Source organism: Mchenga conophoros, linkage group LG1 (genome assembly GCF_057382185.1).
Source record: "Mchenga conophoros isolate Kocher_MC1m ecotype Shallow Benthic linkage group LG1, M_conophoros_male_GT1.1, whole genome shotgun sequence".
In the NCBI taxonomy this organism is placed as follows: domain Eukaryota; kingdom Metazoa; phylum Chordata; class Actinopteri; order Cichliformes; family Cichlidae; genus Mchenga; species Mchenga conophoros.
Genome location: NC_140526.1, coordinates 18591834 through 18610347, shown reverse-complemented (window position 1 = coordinate 18610347; position 18514 = coordinate 18591834). Strand labels below are relative to the sequence as shown.

The following is an 18514-nucleotide window of genomic DNA, read 5'->3' as shown; positions in this document are numbered from 1 at the left end:
GTTAGCTACAGATGATTTTGTTTTTCTTTAAGACAAAGTGGCAACATTTTAATAAGAGGCTGGCATGCTAAGTTACTCTGGTTAGCAAGCTGCTCCATGGACTTCAAACATATCATATTTGCCAATCACCACACTAATAGCATACAATAAAATACTGGAATTTCACTTGCCTGGAACACTGGACCAGCTTATAATCTCGATGATATTCAAGGCTGCACTTGTCCAACCAGTCTACATGTGTTTTGTGGATTTGATTCAACATTGTTCACGAGTGAAGGGAGAACATTAGATTGACAGATGGACTGGGGCGAGATCCAAAGTGAATCATATTCTTTTTTATTATTATTTTTTACATTTATTTTCCTTTGAAGACTAGCTGGGTTCTCCCTTAGAGATAGAGTGAGGCGCTCGGTCATTTGAGAGGGACTCGGAATAGAGCCGCTGCTCCTCCACATCGAAAGTAGCCAGTTGAGGTGGTACAGGCAACTGACTAGGATGCCTCCTCCTAGGTGAGCTACTCTGGGCATGTCCTTCAGGGAGGAGGCCCTGGGGCAGACCCAGGACTCCATGAAGAGATTACGGATAAGAAGGATGAGCTGGAATAGGTGGCTGTGGTGAAGGAAGTCTGGGATTCTCAACTCAGACTGCTGTCTCCTCGGCCTGAATCTGGATAAGCAGCAGAAAATTAATGGAAAATAAATGGAATTTCACTTGCCAAAACCAGGAGGCCAGACTTCTTGAGTGAGCCAGTAATAGAATTGATGGCAACACAAAGCATATTATTTGACAGATAATTGTATTAAAATGCACCAAAATTGACCTGAAAAACAGTTGAAAGCATGAAAAATCATAAAAGAGGTGAAACCTAGCAGACAGCTGCATGTTAATGACACGGGAAACTATGGGAAATAGGTCACTTTTGTCCTTTGATTGTGGAAAATTTATTTCCCTATTGCATTACTTTTAGTCGTGCTAATTATATACAGTAGAGACTACAGTTCTGTATAGTGCACATGTGAAGTGAAACAAACACACACCTGTGCCTTCAGGCTTCTGCTCTTCTTTGACACATGCATTAAAGTGCAAACACAAACACACACATGCACTACATGCACTATAGCAGCTTCCTTTTCGCCTGGTTTGAATTTGTAAGCCCGAAGCTCCTGCCAAAGCTCCTGTTGCTGTGGGGAGAAGCAGCTGCGCACTCATCCTACCCTCCTTCCAGTTTTCCAGCTAATGGAACATTCCAGTGCTCCCGTACGCCCCTGCCACAATAACAAATTTGGTACATCCCATTGGTGCTTCTCTAGCTGGTTTGTCACTGACTCAGTAGTATCACAGCAGTCAGCCAAACAGTATTTTGAGCACACGCTTACCGGCGCGCGTACACGCAAACAACACTGCGCACATAGTCTGAGAGTGAGGACATAAGACGAGAGAGTTATAAAACAGAAGGAAAGAAATCCTCGGCTAGTCCTTCCACTCAACAGTCTTCTGGTTGTTCTGCATCCCTGATATGACCCTGTTCAGTCCAAGATGTGAGTATACCGAAGTGTTTCCTTGTGTATGTGTGATGATGGCTGTTTTAGTGGATGTTTGCATGCACCACGGTGTTTCTGAAAGACAGTATTTGCCATTGTTCCTCTCATTCCTTTTCTCTCCACTGCCATTTTCCCCCTTCATCCTGGAAGCTTTTCAGCTTTTGTGTGCTCATCTGTGCACTTCAGCCTGAAGCTCCGGTTTCTCTACATTTGTACCTCAGAGCTGTTTTTCTCGCTTTTCCCTGTCCGTAAACATTAGTCCAATCAGAAGGTGCTGTGGTAATATAGGAGACACTGGACTTGAGGATGTTAAACACTGTGATGCATTAAGAGGTGTTTCAGGCAAATTTACCTTTAAGCAAAAGCCAAGTGTGTTTCTCATATTGGCAAGGTCAGCACATGGTCTAGTCAGGATACAAAGGCTTTTGCTAGTGAAATGACTTATAGCTTAATTATGTTGTAATACCCATCTCTCCATATGGATTGAGATTTCTTTAGTTTTCTTCTTCATCTGCAAAGTGAACAGTGCATCCATGAACAGTTTCTAATAAGACTACATTACCATGCAGGCACAGTGCCAATATCTTCTCACAACTTCCACACTAGTTTGGAAACCTCAGTCTGTTCTCAAAGCTACTTGTCTGGTGGGGAAGCAGAGGCTTCAGACAAGGTCAGTATAGACTAAAAGACTCCACAGTGAAAGTAAAACGCATCTTAAACTGTTGAATACTTCCACAGTGCAAAAATAAAGTCAAGTCACTGTTGTCGTCTCCCTCACTATAATGCTGCAATCTGCTTCACTGTTGAGACGTGGTTTTTAGCACACTAGCATCTCTCTCAACTTACCATGTATCCATGCCAGCAAACAGTATATTTCCTGTTTTTTATTTGTTCCTTAGAGCTGTAAGTAATAATTTATGTTACACAGTTTCGTGTTTTTATCTGTGAGTGGAAACTAAGTGTTCATGGTTGCAGGAACGTGCAGAGACTCGGCATATCGACAAGACCTGCACACGCTGCACTTATACCTAGACATCGTCAACACTACCAGGATGTGAATTAATTAATAAGCTTTATGACAAGTGAGGGGGATTTATGTGATCCTACAGTCACAATGATATCATCAACTGTAAGTCTAAATCAAATTTAGGTTAATAAAATGTTAATTTCTGCTATTCTGGTTGTGCTGCTTGATAGTACTGTATACTGTGCCTTGACAAATTTGTTCTGGTCCAGAATAAGTAGTAGGCTTAAGTAAAGCCAATAACCAGTAATCAAAAGAAAAGGCACTAAGGACAGACAAAGAACAATACAAGAGCAGAAAATATCTTACTGTAGTTTAATCTTTTATCAAGGTTCTTTTGTAATTTAACCAATCTGCTAAATTGAAATCAGCTTTGCAGTCCTGGTTTAAATGATTGTTGCAAAAGCGTTCAGCCATACGCGCTCTCTTTTCTTTTACTTTTAGGATGCAGCGCTTCAGAAAAGCAAAGTGAGTGTGCGAACGGTATTACCAAATATTCCATTTGAATTAAATGCCTCTGAAAATTTCAGTGTCAGTCTGCAGCTCAAGCGTTTGCGTTCTGCTCTGAAGTTAGTTACTCGATTAAGATGTTGAATCAAATTACACTGAAAAATACATCAAACATTTAGGGATGCGGTTCAGCCCAACGCGTGATAAATTGAAGAATTGGGATGAAAATAAAAATGATGATAGAAGACGGCAGATTTAGCTGTTTTTATCTGATCACATTATCCAATCTCCCACACATCCGTGACTTCAAGTGTGTGTGTGTGTGTGTGTGTGTGCGTTCAGACTGTTTGCTAAAAAAGAATCTGTGAAAATAAAGTAAGTGCTGTGCACAGACTCCCCTTAATGCATGTGTTGCAGACTCTTAAAGCAACTTTCAGTGTTTTCCAATGAGGTGAATACACAGATTCCTATTTCCTAACTTTGATCCAGGTCCAAGGTTTCATTAGAGCAGGGTGGGTGCTGATTGACTGGGATCTTCAGGGGAAATCTAGGCTCCTTCTAGCTTTGAAAACTCAGAATAAGAAAAGCTTTTCCACATTGTGTCTATGTAATTTTGTTTCCAGGTAGTGTGATTAAGCTGGCTCTAACTTTGGCTGGGTATGAAGCGGCACTCTGGCAGTCAGCCTGACATCCGCTGATACAAAGCATAGTGATGGACTGTGGCGGAGGCTGAGGCTTTATAACCCATTACAGCTGATCGCATGTGACCTTGCTGTGTCCTCTGATGCTCTTTGAGCCAGTTTTACGAAATAACTGTCTATCAGATTATACTGCCGTTTGAGTTCTATATCTCCCTGCCAGTTTGCACCTGGAATCTCTCAGGCTGGTCATGGATTTGTAAATGAGTCCTGAATCACTACACAATCTTGTTATGGCTGAAATATTAGTATTCGTTGAAAATAATCCAATTTTGCACGTATTGCAGAATTGCTGTCTGTACGGTTTCTAACCACACGGTGATGATGTAGTAATGTTTCAATTATGTGTTTATATTTAAACCATATATTTTCTTAAATCTGTCATCTAAACTAGAAGCAAAAATAGAAATAAAACTAAAATAATAGTCTACTTGTGATTGCCCTCCAATAAAATGGATGGTATAAATGGATAATAAATGACAGTAGTGAAACATAGTGGTTGTAATCTGCAACATGTTTTCATGATAAAAGCTACAATTTTGACATATGATCCACAATACTATATGTATGTCCTCAAAACTCTTTAGTCTGCATTATATTCATTTAGCAGATGATTTTATCCAAAGGCCTACAATAGTAGTGTCTTTCAAACAAGTTATTATTTTTTTATAGCTCTAATAAATGCACAATGTAGCTGCTTAAAGTGAGACTGTTTGGTATTTGCAAGGGGAAAAAATGCATATTGCATCACAACAACCGTGAATCACTTTTTCCTTTGCGTTCACCGTGGTTAGAGCAGGGTGGAGTATTTTATAACACTGTGAGTTCACTTCTTTTTCATGGGCCTGTATGTTTCTGTAGCCAACTATAGGGCAGAATCTGTGTGTGGCTCACCAAAAAAAGTTGTCATTTTTGTGAAGTCACTTTAATTCAAAACGCAGTTTGCCTTGTTTTTTGAAACTATACCTCTGAACAGAAAACCCCCAAAACAAAACAAAGTATAATACACATATATATACGTGCATACATGCATGGGCATAGATGTGAAGTCTGCAAAGGAGGAGCTAACTGTGGTGTATATAGGATTTTGTTTACTCTGATAGCACTCTGATTACCTCCTGAGGTTTTGCTCCTGTTGAGCGACACAACTGTGCTCAGCAGCATCCTCCCCTCTCTTCCTGTGTAATGGCTTCATCACGCAGTCAATCATACAGTCATCCTGTTGCTCAGCAAACTCATTATAAAACTCAGTTTTGTTTTCCTGGCACACAATGCCGAGCCATTATATTTAAAAGATAATGTGTAGGCCTTTTGTCCTTTTAGTGTAAGGAGATGTAGTCACTTTTTCATGAAAATACTATGTCTACTTTGGGAGGTAAAGGCGCATACGTATGTCTAAATTTCTTTTCACACTTTCAAACCCATACTTAATTAATTGTCGCTTCCAGCCATTTGACAATCATGCTGTGCGAGTGTATGTGCAGCTGGCCCAGTCACACTCCATTCACCACCCATCTGTCCATGTCAGACTGGACTTCTCTCCTCTCCCCGTCTCTTTGCTGCTTACCTCCTGCCTGTTTTTGTTTTGTCTTTTACTCACCTTTGGTAAATTGACAAGAGAGCAAGCACAGTGAGAGCAGTGAGCTGCTGGTGTGTCCTGTAATCAAGATGGTTTATGGTTAAATGGCTAGTACAAACATGTATATAAAAGTGTTTGCAGGAGAGAAAGAGTGAGATCAGAGCTCAGTTGAGCTTTTTAGAGGTTGTGCCAAGTTTCCAATGTATCCTTGCAGACAGGAAATAAAAATGGAGTGAACAGTCTAGCTCAAAGTGGCTGGAGGGAGGTGGACGTGAAAACAGATACTGGCTTCTGTCAGTCTTAGCTGGCCCTTTAGTCAGCATCATGTCAAGCTGCTGTAGATTATGTAAATGTTGCCAGAATAAAGAAGACCCAAGTGTAGGATAAACATGACCATGTGTATGCCATTTAGTCATCTGGAGGTTCCTGTGTGTGTGTGTGTGTGTGTGTTTGTACTCTCTCTTTGTTGTGTTGCAGTATGTCGCTCTTTACTGTATCAGTACAAAGTTAATTGGTTGCTCTTTCATGCAGACATGAGCATGAGTGGAGAGTTGAAGTCAAGCCGCTCTAGGGCAGCCAGTAAGAGGGCCAGCAACACCACTTATGGGTGAGTATGACACCGCCCACCTCCCCACACCCACAAAGCCCACAAAGCCCACAAAGCTCACACACCCACAAAGCCCACAAAGCACACACACACACACACACACACACACACACACACACACACACACACACACACACAGGAACACTCTCCTATCCCCCACACACTCAGAGGTAATCATGCGCTCTATTATTTGCTGCAGCCCTTTATCTGTAACTCAATGGTTGCACCTCAGCTTTCCAATCAATGCAGCATTATTTGTTATTAGCTTCATACCAGTGTATGTAAGCTGCTATTGATTTTGGCCAGAGGTGCTGTCTCCATCAGTCAATGTTTGAATCCATCTGTTGATGTAGTGCACACATATGATTGGAGCTGATTACTGTTTATTGCTGACAGTTCAATACTGCGGTGTGCAGCTACACTAACGTAAACTCTGTGCTCAGATGGCTGGGGAAGGGAGTTGGAGGGGTAGTGGAAGAGATGACAGTGTGTGGGCTTGTTTGAATTCGTTCATGGCTTCATTACTCAACTCGAACTCTCTCTTTGAACTGCAGATTTTTCTCTGGCTGCGGCTCTGTAGGCCAAAGCTCCTTTTATTAGCACAAACCACAGAGAGTACTGTCTTTTTGTTAAGTTTGAGTCGATCCTCATTTTGTAGCACTCACTGGTAATGGCTCATTGTATGTACTCTGTAAATCCATGTATGTCCTTCAAAATTAATTTAAAACAAAGGGGAACAAAATAGAAAAGTCCAAGAAATTTAGAAAAAGTCACCAAATTCCCAAATTAAATGATAGTTTCTGAAAGCATACAAAAGTGTTTTTTTAACATTTAAGAAGCTAAGATGAGAAAAACATTAATTTTTAAAATATGTTGCCGGACGTCCACTCTAGGATAAAAAAAAATACTGCAAAGTAGGTTAGGAATGCAAACAAGAATAGAAAATGAATATTAACAGATGTACTGATATTGAGGCCAACTTGTTTGTCTCGGTCTCAATCAGAAAATCTCATTAATATTCTATCTTCTGTGCAACAGGGCCTCCACATGTGTTTCCAGCTCCACAATACACACTGATGATTTTCAATTCAAGGCAGCTGTATTGATGTCCTTCTGTTGGTTTCATCATATATTAGAGTGGTGTATAGATGTAAAAATAGTGCAATATGGGTCATTATGTATTATGTAGACAGCATGTCCTTGAAAACAGTTAATCCAGCTCTCTACTTGTGCTCCCTGCTCCAATCCCTCTAACCAGCCCTGCCTAAACCTTGAACCCCCAAACATTATTCAGCCATTCCACCATGCAGTTATTCAACAGCACTGCATGCATTAATGAGATTAGTCATACAACACACATACTCACGATGACTAACACCCAGTGGAAAACACCTGAGGTAGCAACCCCAATGTAGCCTGATATAGCCTCCGTGATATTTTGCAGAAATGACATAGACTTAAAGCAGAGGACGTTGGATTTCTGTGGTCGTTTGAGGCTTATAGACACATCCAGCAGGCTAAACTAAGCACGGGACACATCCAGCCTGTTAATACATGCAAAAAACATGATTACAGTCATGCGGGTCGCTCTGTGACGCATGTGCAGTGGTGCTTTAAGCCTGATGCTAATCTTCACGTCAGCGTATTTATGGACAATGCTGTTCTAATGATAAGCAGGTATTGTTTTGATAAACAATTTAGATTACTATACTGACATATATCACTTACAGCACAGACTTGTGGATGTAATTATTTTTGCAGAGTTTTGATCATCACTCAAACTAGTGTGGAACTCAAACTATTTTGAGTCTGTTCACATTTAAGGGTACATGAATGCATGATGGTGTACTAACTAACTGTCACAAAACATGAGGATGAAAAACTGCCTTTTTCTCACCCTTAGTGGTCATGTGGTCATTTTTCTAGCCACATAGCACAAACCACCAAACAATTTTCACCCAGCGTGAAGAAGATTAATTGCGTGTAGTGGCTCAGTCACACTAAAGGAAAAATAGGACAGCAGTGTCCTTGCGAGTAGGAAAAATCAGTGGCTGCCCATTACTGCATTTATTTATTTATTTTTCTATTTGTATTTGGCAACTAGTTACAAGTAGTTTTGGTGAGCAACTGGTTTCTTGATGGTTAAATGTCCAACATCCTGAGCGTCTGAGTGACCAGAATGTAAGGAAGTTGCCCTGCAACTCAAACCAAACATCACACGTGTTGTGTCATCTTGGTTTTATTAAACACAACTGTTCTCTTCCCTGGAAATGAATTTAGCATTATGGTCAGACACGCATCAAATTGCTGATGTTCACAAAATGCACTGCATGAGTGCAGCCTGCTAACAGAAGTACCTGAGTTGAGACACGCTGGGATAGTCAGAGGATTACATTATTACAGTTCATCCTGAAAGGGACACAATTTAATAAAACTGACAAATCACAAACTCGTAGTGACACTAGAGGAAGATTCAACAAAGTTTATGCAATGAGGATTTGTGTATATGGACAATTTTCTCCATACATTTTAAAAGGTAATCCATCAACAGTTATCAAGACAAACCAAAATTACCAACCGTTAGACTGATGGCAAAATCAAATGCATGACAGTAAGTTACAAAATAAAAAGGAATAAAATGCTTTCTTTTGGCCTTACTGGAAGGCAGTGTTTACAATTCCTCTGCATAACATATATATTTTGATTTCTAAAGAAAATGTGAGCAGTACAGCTACAGTTACACATGAAAATGTTGTGAGGCAGCTACCAAAAAATCTCTCTGTCCAGGCTCCAGTAATCTTGCTTTGTGCTGCTAGCAGCAGCGTGCCCTGACTACTCCCTCCCACTATTCTCACAGCGCTGGCCAACAAACGTTCGCCTGTGGCCTAGATTACTTTGCAAACAAACTTTCTAAGTCATGTCTAAGATGCTAAAGCAGTGTAATCTACTCATCCAAAACCATGTAGCCTACCACTCTTTCTAAACTGTTATTATGGCTTGAAAGCTGGATTATGAAGCTCACAATAAAAATTTTAAACTCTATTGATAGTAAAACCCAATAAAGGTTTTCATTTGATGTCTTAATGCACTGCAAGTCATTTCTTGCCTCATGATATCAAGCACGTTTGTTTTTTTTCTTCTGTCTCTTCCTGCTGCCATTCTCTCATGCACTATATCTACCCCCAGGCTATTTCCTCTACAGCGACCCTGGCAACATATGGGTGTTGTCATCATTTATCGTTCATGCTTTCTGACTGTCACAGGTCCTCTCTATTAGTGAGCCACAGCTGTGGAAGCAGTGATGGGGTGTAGCGAGTGGCAAATGTTCCACAACCCAGATGCTGTTGATGCTGCAGCCGTGGCCCTTGTGTGCTCCAGTGCATTACTACAAAGCTCACCGCACTGTACTGTGTGGCCCATATAGGAAGGCTCAGGTGCCATATGAGGGGTCTCAGAGGAGCGTGTGTGCTTGAATGTGTGTGTGCGGTCAATGTATAGTTAACCCATGGCTTGGGATAGAAGACTGGGTTGGGTGATGGAGGGAGGCTTGCTGTTTAGTCTTTTTTGGCCTTTGTCTCTCAAAGCACTTGCTGTTATAATTAAGATGGAACAATAACACACAGGCATAGTCATGTTAACTAATATTTTCTTCTCCCCTTGTTATGTGTGATAAGACTTTTGTGGCTGTAGTTGTAATTTTTTTTCTCCCCGAAGTATGTCCAGTCTATCTTAAGGTTACTACAGTATTCATTTTACTAGCTGCTCCATTGGTTTTCTCAGTGGTAAGGGGAAGGAGAGAGGCACAGAGGAGGGGGATAGGAGGGTAGCCTTGAAACCGAGTGGCAATGTGCTGAGCATCTGGTCGCTGGTATTTTCGTCTGATTTCTTCTTTAATTATGAGAGGGGCTACTCATAGAGGAGTCGGTGTTAGGATGGAAACAGTGCGAGCCATCTGTTAGATCAGCTCAAAGACGCTGAAGGGGGCAGAAGGGGCAAATATGAACTCTGAAGTGGCCAGAAACAGTAGATGATGAAGTCCTACGTTATACACAGTGAACCAGAACTTAAAAGCTAATTTGACAGCACGGCGATGGATAAGAGAGTGACAGGAAATATTTTAGGTCATATTATTAACTTCATTTAATGTTGCTCTTTTTTTTATTGGTTATGGTAACACTATAAAATCACCAGCCACATCATTAGGTACACTTTTGCCTTCAGAGATCCCTAATTTATCAATACATAAATTCAAGGTTTTTTTTTCATATTGACATGATAGCGTCACACAGTTGCTGCAGATATGTCGACATCAACGGACATCAGTGATGTAAATCTCCCAGTCCACCACATGCCAGAGGTGCTCTGTTGGATTGAGGTGACTGTAGGCTATGAGTACAGTGAACTCATTGTGATGTTCAAGAAACCAGTTTGAGATGACCTGTGCTTTGTGACATGGTGTGCTACCGTGCTGGAAGCAGCCATTAGAAGATGGTACATTTAAACAATATTCATTTGGTACTAAGGAGCCCAAAGTTTTCTTCTTCTTCCTTTGGCTGGTCCCTTTAAACAGGTTTTATGCTTTCCACATCCACAAGTCCACTAGGGACCGCTAGGTACCTGTGACTTAATTTTGGGTCCCTGTCCGTGTACGCAACAGAGTATAATAGCTTTAGTGGTCACGTAAGTAGATCATCTGCCTCCATCTCACTTTAACCCTAGCATCCTCTTCTGTCACACCAACCCTCTGGATGTCCTCCTTTACTACATCCATGAATCTTCTCTGTGGACCCTTTTTTTCCTGTTGCCTGGCAGCTCCATATTCAAAATCCTTTCACTGTTTCTCTTTTGCACATGTAAAAACCATCTCAGCCTTTCTTATTCTGTCTACAAATTAAAGGGCCCAAACTGTGTCATAAAATAATATATGTTCTCTTTAGAGAAGACTGTGTAGGAAAATCCCAGTAGATCAGCAATTTCTGAAATGCTCAGACCAGCCGTTTTTTGTGTCAACAACTGCCATTTTCAAAGTCACCTAAATCACCTTTAATCCCCATTATGATGCTCAATTTGAACTTCAGCACGCTGTCTTGACCATGTTTACATGCCTAAATGCATTGAGTTGCTGCTATGTAATTGGCTGATTAGATTTTTGAGTTAAGAAGCTGTTGAACAGATGTATCAAAGTGGCTCTTGAGTGTACTCTCCAAGCTTGGCACTGTGAATGGGAATGTGTTGTCACACATGGGGAGAGCTGGCGAGTAACCAAGTACAAATACTTTGTAACTATACACGATTTTCAGGTATCTTTACTTGAGTACTTATTTTTCTTTTTACTGTTACGTCCTACATTTTAACACAAATATCTATATTTCCTACCACTTACATTTTCAAAACAGACGTGTTACCTTTGGTTTAAGACATTTGAGGGGAGTTATTATTTCAAGTCTCTGCACCCTTTAACAGTAACACATGAAAAGCAATCCTAATGGTTATCAACGAATGGTTATCACTGAACGAAGTATAAAGACAGTGTAAACATTGTACTGTCAGTGTAGAGGATGGAAATCAGCAAAGACCATTCATGAAACATCTGCTGACATCTTGTTGAATTCAGTTGTGTAGATCCACAAAGAGTAAACAGTAAACCTCAGGTCAGCTGATCACAGCCTGTACATCTAAAATCGAATGGATCTTACAATAGAAGTTATTCTGGGATGTGATTCTTTTCCCTACGTGGAACCACTGCAGTCGATCTTAAGGTTCCTCCACCCACTGAATCCCCCTTTAACCCTGACTGTGCTCATTTCACAGGCAACAGAAAATATATATATTTTTAATTCTCCTTTTCTTCTAGCCTCAAGTTTGTCTTCTCATGTGCTTTTAGAATTTTGTGAAATTATTATAGTACGAGGTTCAGATGGCATCGCACAAAAATAGCTTGTAAAAGTGTCCTCAAAAGAGCTTTCTTACTTTGAGTACATTTCAGAGCCTTTTAAATAAGTTGTACTCGATTTGAAGTAAATATAAGTACTTCTAATTGAGTATTTTTTAACAGAAGTATTTGTACTTCTACTTAAATACTGAATGTCTGTACTTTTGTCACCTCTGATGATGGGGAAAGAAGAACGAGCAGACAGGTTTAAACCAAGTTATTTTAAAGAAAACAAACAAAGATGAATATTAAATTCCAAACATTCGGTAGGATATATACACTACACAGCCACATCCTATTACAGCTTTCAATTAAACATACTTGTCTTGACTGTGCATGGCGTGCACTATTAGTTTTACAGCATGAAAGACCAATAAAAACTCTTAAAAAAGACAGATGACATAAAGCTTAAGCTGTCATTCAAGACGGCAGTGTTGGGAATAACCCATAAACCTACATTTGAATCTTAAAAAACAATATCCTCCTCCTCCTCATTTGTTTCCATGCAGCACTTGTTTTGACAGTTTGTATATGAGGGTCTCGCCTTAGGCTCGGTTGGCTGACATCTGTAAATCCACCAGCAGTGCAAAAGCAAAGGGCAAACTGAGGCACTGTCAATGTTCGCCGATTTTAAGAATGACCTCTTTCTGCTGGATACAGTTCTGTGTCTCTCAGTTGTCACAACGCAGCTGACTACCAGCTGTTATGATCCCTACCCAGAGCCAAATGTGCGCACAACACATTGTAATCAATTTTTAAAATGACATTTGTAAACATTATTTATAGAGAGAGGAGTGCAGTTTGCACAGAATGAGAAACTAAAAAAAGGCCTCACATTTATTAGAAATGCAAAAAACAGACTTCTGTCACTTCTAACATATAAAGAGAAATAAATATGTAAAATAGATGCAAAACCTGATTACACCGCCTCCTGTGTTCTTCCCAGCGTGGGCTTTGGGTTTAGAATTGACATGATATCATTGTTCCTGATCTATGCCCAAGACTAGTGTGAGCTCATATCTGAGATTGTGTGACTTATGCATGGTAGGAGTAAAATAACATTTATTTCCTTTCATAAACTCGAAGTAGTTGCCCTGTCCTTGCTAACTTTGCAAAAAGTAACTGAGCAAGGGATATGATATTGGATGTTTTTCATCTGCATTCAAAAAGTATCTAACAAATAAAATAGCTCACCTATTGCTTTGGTGTCCATTTGTTTAAAAAGTACTTTGCTGTGTATTCCAGTTTACAGTGATGGATTTCTCGCTATTTAATTTATCCTTACAAATAGGACAAATATTCTGCTTATGTCTGCACCTTGGAAAAATTAAGTTAAATCAAGTGTGGAGGAAGTTCTTTGTCTGTGTGACTAATGCATCCGTGTTTTCTTTGTGAGCAGCGTTGTTGTTGTTCTGCCAGACGATGTGTCTCCATGTTTTGATATCACGGCTCATTCCCAGATCGAGAAGATTTGAGTATTAATTGTGTCAAATCCTGAACACTGCATTATTTAAAGTGTTGAAGACTTGTGTGCAACTCATTTACGCTCGTGTGAAAAAGTGGAAATCTGTTATATTGAAAACATTACACAAAATGCTGACAGAAATGAACCCAGATTAGTCACTTTAGACGTTAGTAGATTTTGAACAAAGCACTTGTTGCATTTTTTCATAACCTCTGACATGTGTCCAGCAGCGACTAACCAGGACAAGTAAAAGTAGCGCGAACTTCTCTGTGAAGCTTTTTATTCTCATCACAACCACGTTTCTTTTAGTGTGTACGACAAAGTGACAAGGGAGGAGAGTCTGACTGTCTGAGAGAGTGAGTGAGAGACCATGGTGGCAGCCTTGACTTGTGCCTCGGCCAAAAACAGCCCACTAACTATTCATCAAAGCCTACTGTTCCCTCCCCTTTCCACGTGAACATCAATTTTACAACATAACTGTCATTTTCATTTTTGTGTCCAGCTTTTCTCTCTGTCCTTTGTCAGCTTGCTCTCCGCATGAATGCACCTGTGTGATGTGCCGTTTTCAGTGCATTCCTGAGAGATGACTAGGGCTGGACTGTGGGTAAAGGTCAGTGCAGTCAGAGGTGGATGTACTGTTGGGGAAAAGGTCGCTTTCCATGGAGACAGAAGGAAAGTGCATCTGCTGGTTTCAGGGCCACTGACAAAGCCTTTGAGAGAGTAGAGAACAACAGAGATGATAGAAGATAGGGTTCGAGCGGTTCGAAGGAAGGAGCAAGGGAGCGGCAGGCTGGCTGCAGACACAATGTTCTTTGGAAATAAGGTCATGAGCCAGCAATGGTGACACCGGTGGCTCAGGGCATAATGGCACGAAGGGCCATATTCACCAGGAAGAAAAATCTATCTCTTTCTGTGTGTGTGTTTCTGTTGGTTTATATCCATATACTGTGTGGCTGTGAGCATTACCAGGCCAGATGAGTTATCTTTCCTGTCCTACAGGCTTATCACTCTACCGTGGCTGGCCCCTTTGCTAATGAAGTCATCTCTATCCCCACAGCATTCTCCACACTGGGAGGAGAATGTAAGGCAAGCAGGTGGAAAAAAGGAGGCATGAATAAAGATTGATGCAGAAACTTGAAAGACAGGCAGGGTGTAATACCGTAACAAGACAAGTGTGAAACAATTGGGAGACGGGTACGTAAGAGAGAAAAATGCAGAGAGAGGAAGAAATAACAGCATTCAGGGAGAGCGAGGGGTGAAGAAAGCAAAGGAGAGAAAGCAAGTGAGCACTGCACTGCGTGTCATTGGCCCCCTGGCATGAACAATCCATCTCAAATTGATCTTCCAGTTCGGCCCAGCAGGGCATTCTGAATCAATCTCAAATTGATCTCTGTGCCAGAGGTCGGGAAAACTAGCAGTGGAGCTTATCAGAAATATAGTGGTGCTGGGAGGATCTGACAGGGAAACTTATCACGCTGCACAACAGGAAATGGGCTCTGAGCCCCCGGGGCAGCGAGAGGACGAGTCGGCTCCCTATACACACGCAAACCACAAGCACAATCACGCACAGATTCAATGTCTCTGCATGTACCCAACACACCCATACACTGACACATGCTCCCCAATGTTCAGCACAGTACAGAAAGGGTATACTGTGCATTCACACGGGCTTATATACCATCACACTCACACAAGCTCTCACACACGTGCGATCCAGGTGTCAGCACACACACCTACAGGCTGCCTCACAAAATACAAAGTTTGTCAGCGCACACTGCGTCAATATGTTTTAACCTAGACATGTGAGATTTGAGACCTGGAGCTCTTAATGACTTATAACACATTTAATGTGTCCTCAGCAAGGCTGTGTGAATGGCCCGAGGAAGGACGATCAATACTGGATTGCATTTAGACGGTCAGTCAGCTTAGGGGAGCAAGCTGCCTCTCCAGGCTTGGTAAAAAAGTAAAACGATATAAACAATTGTTCAAAGGTGACTTTCGTCAATATCACTGGGAACACTTAGAAAATCCAGTCCAGGAGCACAGGAGCATGTCCAGCTTCTTAAGAGCACAGAATAATGTTTTTATACTCAACTGCGCGTGTCCAGTGACCAATATCCACATGTCAACATCAATATTAAAACCATTTGCCTAGTGTTTTGTAGGTCCCGCTCATTAACCCTCATGTGGGCTTCTGCACATCCTACAGATATTCCTTCATTTCGGGCCTTGGGTCAGTGCTTGGGCTCTTGGTAGTATCGACCCATTCCTGAGCAGTTTCATGTGGTGGGGCAGGGTGTGGGAGGCTGCTGCTGTCAGAGTGTGGTGTACCGACTGGGTGGGGATCCTTTATCTATAAAGATTGCTAGTTAGGTGGTACATGCCAGGCTACCATCGACATAAACAACAGAATCCAAGATTACCAAGCAGAATATTACGTTGTAATGAGAACATAAGTGTCAGTAGTTTTAATGTTGTGACTGATCAGTGTACATTTCACAGCCCTTGTATTGCTGCGTCTCACTTCCTATTACTTCTTGGATCGCAGGACTGTAGCTACCAGGGACCAGAAGACACAGAAAACTTACTCAAGGTTTATTCTGATGAGAGCTGCAGAATGGCACACAGATAGGGAAAGGTGAGCAATACAAACAATGAGTGGCTCAGGGAGTACAGTGGAAAGGGTGATGATGGGAGGGGTGTGTTTGAGCATGTCAGCGTTTGGGAGGCAGGAGCCCCTTTTCTGTCGCCTGGACCTGAAAAGCTCACTGTCAGCACAGAGAGGTAATGGGGGTTAGCGGGGTGAACAGAGGAGGTGAATAGTGAGTGTGTGTGAGTATATAAACAAGTGTGAGTTTTTACAAAGAGCACTTCGGTATTTTAGTAACCCCACTGACCCCCATGATTGCAGATGAACAACAATGGAAATGTACGTAATGCATACGAAACTGTTTGTCAGTTTGTTGCAGGATTTTGCACAAAATAATTTATTTTCAGTCTGTAAAATGCCGTAAGAGGTGGAAACCGAAAAGCCAGCTTAATCGCATCTTTAAGTGGACATCTTGTTGCTTCCTGTCCTTTGCCAAAATTCCCAAATAACATCCTTTTCTCATGAGAACCAAAAACAGACAAAACCTTTTTTTTGACCTTGGGGTCCCATGAGGAACAAATTCATGCACATGCACACACTTCAAAGTTTCCTCCTTTCAACTTTACGCTCCATTTATTCTTGCAATCTCACCTGCAGATGAAAGTCCCTCAAATGTCAGTCTCGTACACCTTCCCCCGCATCGATGTTTCCATCAAAAGAGTTTAAAAGGGTCATTCGTCAACTAAATACATTCCTTTATTCATAACACGCACCTAACATCATGGTTATCTGTAGACAGATGAAACACTAAAACTCAAAAGTACCACACTGTGTGCCATGTATGTATTAAGTACAACAGTACAGACAAGTTTCTACATGCGTTTTTGTTCATCTCAGATTCACCATAAGCTCCAGGTGCAAGATTCAAAAGACTAGATCATAGACTGTATATAAGAAATGGGCATAGTTATCATGATTTCACTTTGTGGTTTATTGATTTGGACTTCTGAAGCCTTTTTGTTATGGGGTGGGGGGTGGGGGGGGGGATTAGTTACAGAAATGAAAAATGTTTTTTAAAAATAGCCATTTGATGAACTCTAGTTTCTTCTTTGGGATTTTTGAGACCAGTGGGCTACCACACGTTTCTGAACAGACTTCACATGAATTTTCACCTTTAAAATTTACCTTGTGTTTTGTTTGAGTACATTAAAATTTATTGGAATACCCTGTTTAAAAATTCTTGACTGTGCATATGTTAATTTGCATCATAATAACAATATGCTATTAAAATTACTTGATGACTGCACAGTGCAGAAAATAAATTGGAAGGCAAATCCATTTCTTCCATAAGTCAGTCCTGTTCATTATTTTGCAACATTTTCTGCAATGACTCACTGCAAAAAACAGATATTAAAGGGAAAGCTAACATGAAAGAAAATGCTATAGAAAATCTCTTATGTCACATAAATTTATTTCCCTTATTTTTTTAAATGTATGTGTAATTGTTTTTCACAAATGCAAAGCCACATAAATCACACAGCATGCAGTAATCATTAGTTGTGCATTAGTTAAAAACTTTCGACAGCGTCTGTTTGACCATTTAGTTCTGCTGCATTACTCTTAGATTTCCTTAAAATTCTGCTAACGACTCGGTTTCCACAGCACCATACTGCGTACTTTGTCTCTGAGCTGTGCAAACACAATGTCTTGAAGTATTACACTTGTCTCCCTCCTTTTAGACACATGTGCCACTTGATTCATCTGCCGCTTTTAGTTTTTGTGTTAGCAAAAGTCAGACAGATACAGGGAGGTTGTTGACAGAGCACTGCTCATGTTAGCTGAGGTTAAAATTTTGTCCAGTGAGGTTCGTGGACTGCAGTCTGAAGTTGACTCAGCAAATGTCAGTCCTGTCGATCACAGTTAAAACTGCAGATGGCTCTCGTGAGGGGCTTTCTGAATGGCAGCTTATCGTTTTCCCTAGATATCCTCTAAATGTTCATGTCCTCTCTTGCTAGGTGATGTGGAAGATGACTGCGTTTTCTCCATGGCTAAATGTGAAAAGTCTGACTAGACACACACGCTGAAAGCCGTTGTATTTTTGTTGCATTTTTATGACAGCGCCTTGTCTTTATTGCTTTTCTTTTGATAGACAGCAAAGATGTTAATTTTAGCTCGGTGTAACCATGCTGCTTTGCCCTTTATGCAGTTGAGCCAAACTGACTTTTAGCTTTTAATTCTTCAGTAATATCAGGACAGCAGCATAGTTCAGAACATGGAAACGATGCAGGGGCTTGACAGAGTTGAAAGGGCTGGAAGGATTAATTACTCCAGGCAGCTTTGGTTAACCTTTTAAGTTAGCACTTTAAGTCAGTTCTGATGGGGGACCTTGTTAGTGGAAGTGTCTTGATATTTCTGTTCCTTTCACCCCTGTGGGTAATGGCTGGATTGGAGGGGTGCCGTGCATGTCACTTGTCACCTTCCCGTGTAATGCTGCTAATTAGCACTAAATAGCCTGATCTCTGAAATTTCCAATTTCTGCTCCCAGTGAGACCCTGAGCTTTTGATAAATAACACCATACTAAAGCAGTTGGCCCTCCTGGAGAGAAGCCACACATATAAGTCTTCAAA

General features: G+C 40.9%; 1 protein-coding gene across 2 annotated transcripts in view; it reads left to right on the top strand.

Annotated features, from left to right (window-relative positions):
• Window positions 1-1338: 1338 nt before the first annotated feature.
• Window positions 1339-18514, top strand: part of LOC146583221 (uncharacterized) — a 40149-nt gene continuing 22973 nt past the window's right edge. For both annotated transcript variants that reach the window (XM_085268633.1, XM_085268628.1), the window contains exons 1-2: window positions 1339-1538; window positions 5824-5899. In XM_085268633.1, coding sequence (XP_085124759.1) covers window positions 1517-1538; window positions 5824-5899 — 98 coding nt within the window. In that variant the 5' untranslated portion in view covers window positions 1339-1516. The remainder of the gene's footprint in view (window positions 1539-5823; window positions 5900-18514) is intronic.